The 4,115-nt window shown below is 45.6% G+C and overlaps 1 protein-coding gene across 1 annotated transcript in view; it reads right to left on the reverse strand.

Annotated features, from left to right (window-relative positions):
- Window positions 1-4,115, reverse strand: part of esd (esterase D/formylglutathione hydrolase) — a gene marked incomplete at its 5' end in the record, with an annotated part of 11,207 nt that continues 7,092 nt past the window's right edge. The window contains 2 exon segments of the mRNA XM_048240082.1: window positions 1-347; window positions 2,546-2,713. Coding sequence (XP_048096039.1) covers window positions 267-347; window positions 2,546-2,713 — 249 coding nt within the window.

Genomic DNA, 4,115 nt, shown 5'->3' on the forward strand with positions numbered 1-4,115 from the left:
TTAAGTTTACCATGTTTATTGGTCAAAATAAGCTCTCAGGTGATTGGCTGACATGAGTTCTATAAACACAGACAACATCATCTTAACTCCACGCAGCCGGCTGCAATAGGCTCATTCCTGAAGACAGCTGATGTGATTGGACAAAGACCTGCCAATCAGGGAGGGAGGGGGCGGCTTGATGTGCGAGAGCCTGCACAGATGTCTTCTGAAGGCACAGAGGCTGGAGAAGGATGTATGTGTGTGTGTGTGCATGTGTGTGTGTGTGTTTAAGCATTCAGGTACTTGGCGTGGTGCTTGATGTGGTCATTGATGAAGGAAAACACGAAGTAGTAGCTGTGGTCATAGCCCTGCAGGTGGAACACACACACACACACACACACACACACTGGTCATAGCCCTGCAGGAGGAACACACACACACACACTTTATTTGAATTTAAATCCACAAATGTAATCACATTCCCCAACATAAGAGATTCAGGTGAGATGGAGCGCACACACACACACACACACACTCACTCTAACCAGGTGTATTTCTTGGCCAGGGCTCACTTGGGAAAGACAACTCTGTCTCAATGTGACTGCTCTGGTTAAATAAGGGACAAATGATCGATCTATAAATTACATGACCATGTCTGTCTGTGCACGTGGTATGTTTGTTAGCGCTATCTGTAGAATTGTTCCTCAGACTAATTTCAGACTTGGCAGGTGTCTTGCTACGGGCACGAGTAAGTGCAGTCCCAAGTTTGATGTTGATTGAGAAATGCATGAATAGATCGTTAAATATATCGATAAAAGAAGCACACATTGGCTTTTGGACCAAAGACCAGAGACCACGCCCCCTCACAGCACCAGAAACCACGCCCCCTCACAACACACAGATCACGCCCCTCACAGCACAAAGACCACGCCCCCTCTCACACAGCACAGCATCAGAAACCACGCCCCCTCACAACACAGGGCCAGAGACCACGCCCCCTCTCACAGAATAGTACAGCACCAGAGACCACGCCTCCTCTCACAGCACAGCAGAGACCACGCCTCCTCTCATAGCACAGCATAATAGACCATGCCCCCTCTCACAGCACAGGGCCAGAGAGGGAGGGGCTAAGCGGAGCTTTGGCAGCACAGAATCAACACGGATTAGAGCGTTGAGCCCGACCCGGCCCGACACATTACCTGTAATTATGAGCCCCATTTAAACCAGACATTTTGCAGCAAAACGCATTTCTCGGTTAGGGCTTGCCTCGCTCTCAGGGCTATGCTTGGAGAAGTGACTAAAGAGGACATTGAAGGCTGACTATCATTATTTCTGCCATGGCAAGCCTGCTTCATGTGTCTGTTCATTGTCAAAGTTTTTTTGCTGTCATAGGTGAACATCGTGCGCACTTAATGCACGCAACAAAGCATACCTGACAAATGCATACAGCACCTCAACAAAGCATACCTGACAAATGCATACAGCACCTCAACAAAGCATACCTGACAAATGCATACAGCACCTCAGCACAGCAGGCTACACAATACAGCACAGCAGTGAGCTACACAATACAGCACAGCAGGCTAGACAATACAGCACAGCAGTGAGCTACACAATACAGCACAGCAGTGAGCTGCACAATACAGCACAGCAGGCTACACAATACAGCACAGCAGTGAGCTACACAATACAGCACAGCAGTGAGCTACACAATACAGCACAGCAGTGAGCTACACAATACAGCACAGCAGTGCAGTGCTGCACAATACAGCACAGCAGGCCCGGCAGTGGGATCGTGAGCTACACAATACAGCACAGCAGTGAGCTACACAATACAGCACAGCAGGCTACACAATACAGCACAGCAGTGAGCTGCACAATACAGACAGCACAGCAGGCTGCACAATACACAGCAGGTTACATTAACAATAGACAGCTAGCAGTGAGCTACACAATACAGCACAGCAGGGCTACACAATACAGCACAGCAGTGAGCTCCACAATACAGCACACAGGCTACACAATACAGCACAGCAGTGAGCTGCACAATACAGCACAGCAGGCTACACAATACAGCACAAACAGGCTACACAATACAGCACAGCAGGTGCACAGCAGCAGGCCCGGGTGGGATGTGTGAGCTACACAATACAGCACAGCAGGCCCAGTGTGATGCGGCAAGGGAGGAGAAGCTGCGATGACATGACACATCACAAATGACATTTTGGAACTTTGTAGCCGAACTTGTATAACTTTGTTGTTACTTAGGCCTACTTTGTACAGTACCCTCCAGAATTATTGGCACCTCTGCTAAAGTTAACTAAAAACCGGTATAAAAAAGAATCTGTTGGTGATTTATTGTAATCTCACAATGAAAAAAATTAGGAAAACATACACAAACACACACACACACATACACACACACACACACACGTACACAGACACACACACACGCGCACACACGCGCACACACAAACACACACCTGCTGCAGTCTGAAGACCACAGGGATGTTCTTCTGGGAGCACACACACACACACACACACACACACACACACACACACACACCTGCTGCAGTCTGAAGACCACTGGGATGTTCTTCTGAGAGCAGGCGGCGATGAGGTTGTCGGGCAGCAGCTGGCTGGCAGACAGGAACTGGTCATCGCGCCCCTGGTCAATCAGGATGTCCAGCGGCGGGCCCGCGTAGGATGCAGCCAATACCGTTGCATCGTACGCCTGACGGACATGACAGAACACAACTGTGTTATGTTAATTGCAAGGATTCCCACACGAACGTCTTAAAATGACAGGCACTCAATTAGACATACACTTACTGAACTTTATTGAATGCTACCTCTGACTAAGAATGCATTACTTTGCACTTGCATAGTCTTTTTTTTTGGAATCTTAAGATAATAAACATATATTGCAATGTTAAAGAATTCATGTTTTTCATTCAGATATGTAAATAAACATGTATAAATTGCTATTAGTGAATTAATGGGGAGATAATCAAATCAAAATCTAATCGGACTGAAAAAAAATGAATCGCTAGGGATTAATCGATGCATCGAAAATAATAATCCCATCCCAGCCCTAGACACACACACACAACCATGCCTCCCAGTCATGGGAGGCATGGTTGTGTGTCTATGAACTTGCACCCTGACTGCTATTACACAGTGCTGCTTGATGAGTGTTTATTTTTGTGCATGTGTGTGTAGGCTACGTGTGTGTGTGGTCTCTTCCCAGCTGACTGAGGAGCAGCGAAGAGGGATGTGTGTGTATCGGCAGAGAGCCGCTTTATTAACGTGATAAATATCTTGTTAAACCGTGAAAAAGATATTGAGTTGAGACTGAACGTGAGGTTTGAGCATAGCCAACATGTCTGTTTTTTTGGTTGTAATGCCTGTTTTACATAAATGAGGGCCATTGACTCCAACTTATCAACTTTAAACGCGTGGTCACAGAGTCAAACTCAAAACACACGTGTGTGTGCACACACCAACCCTACTACACATTCCAAGTGCACAAATTAAACACACACACATTCTCTTTAAGACGTGTGTGTGTGTGTGTGTGTGTGTATATTTCAACACAACTTTTTACAGTATTTTTATCTTCACCTGTATGTAAAATTTCTATGATTCCTCTGTAAAGTTTATATAAGGCTCCGTATGTAAAGTGTATATGAATCCTGTAAAGTTTGTATGATCTGTCTATAAAGTTTCTATGATTCCACTGTGAAGTTTATATTGTCGATGTAAGTGCAAAGTTAATATATCTCACATGAAGCAAAAAGCCTTGAAAACGTGTGTGTGTTTTTCTGTGTGTGTCTTGTTATTCATTCTTCTTCAGTAAACAAATGAGTCAGAAACAGTAAACAAATGACAGTCAGGAAACAGTAGACCACATTAAGCTTTACCATGTTTATTGGTCAAAATAAGCTCTCAGGTGATTGGCCCGACATGAGTTCTATAAACACAGACAACACTATCTTAACTCCACGCAGCCGGGCTGCAATAGGCTCATTCCTGAAGATTAGCTGATGTGATTGGACAAAGACCTGCCAATCAGGGAGGAGGGGCTTGATGTGCGAGCCTGCACAGATGTCTTCTGAAGGCACAGAGGCTGGAGA

Source organism: Alosa alosa, chromosome 3 (genome assembly GCF_017589495.1).
Source record: "Alosa alosa isolate M-15738 ecotype Scorff River chromosome 3, AALO_Geno_1.1, whole genome shotgun sequence".
Lineage (NCBI taxonomy): Eukaryota > Metazoa > Chordata > Actinopteri > Clupeiformes > Clupeidae > Alosa > Alosa alosa.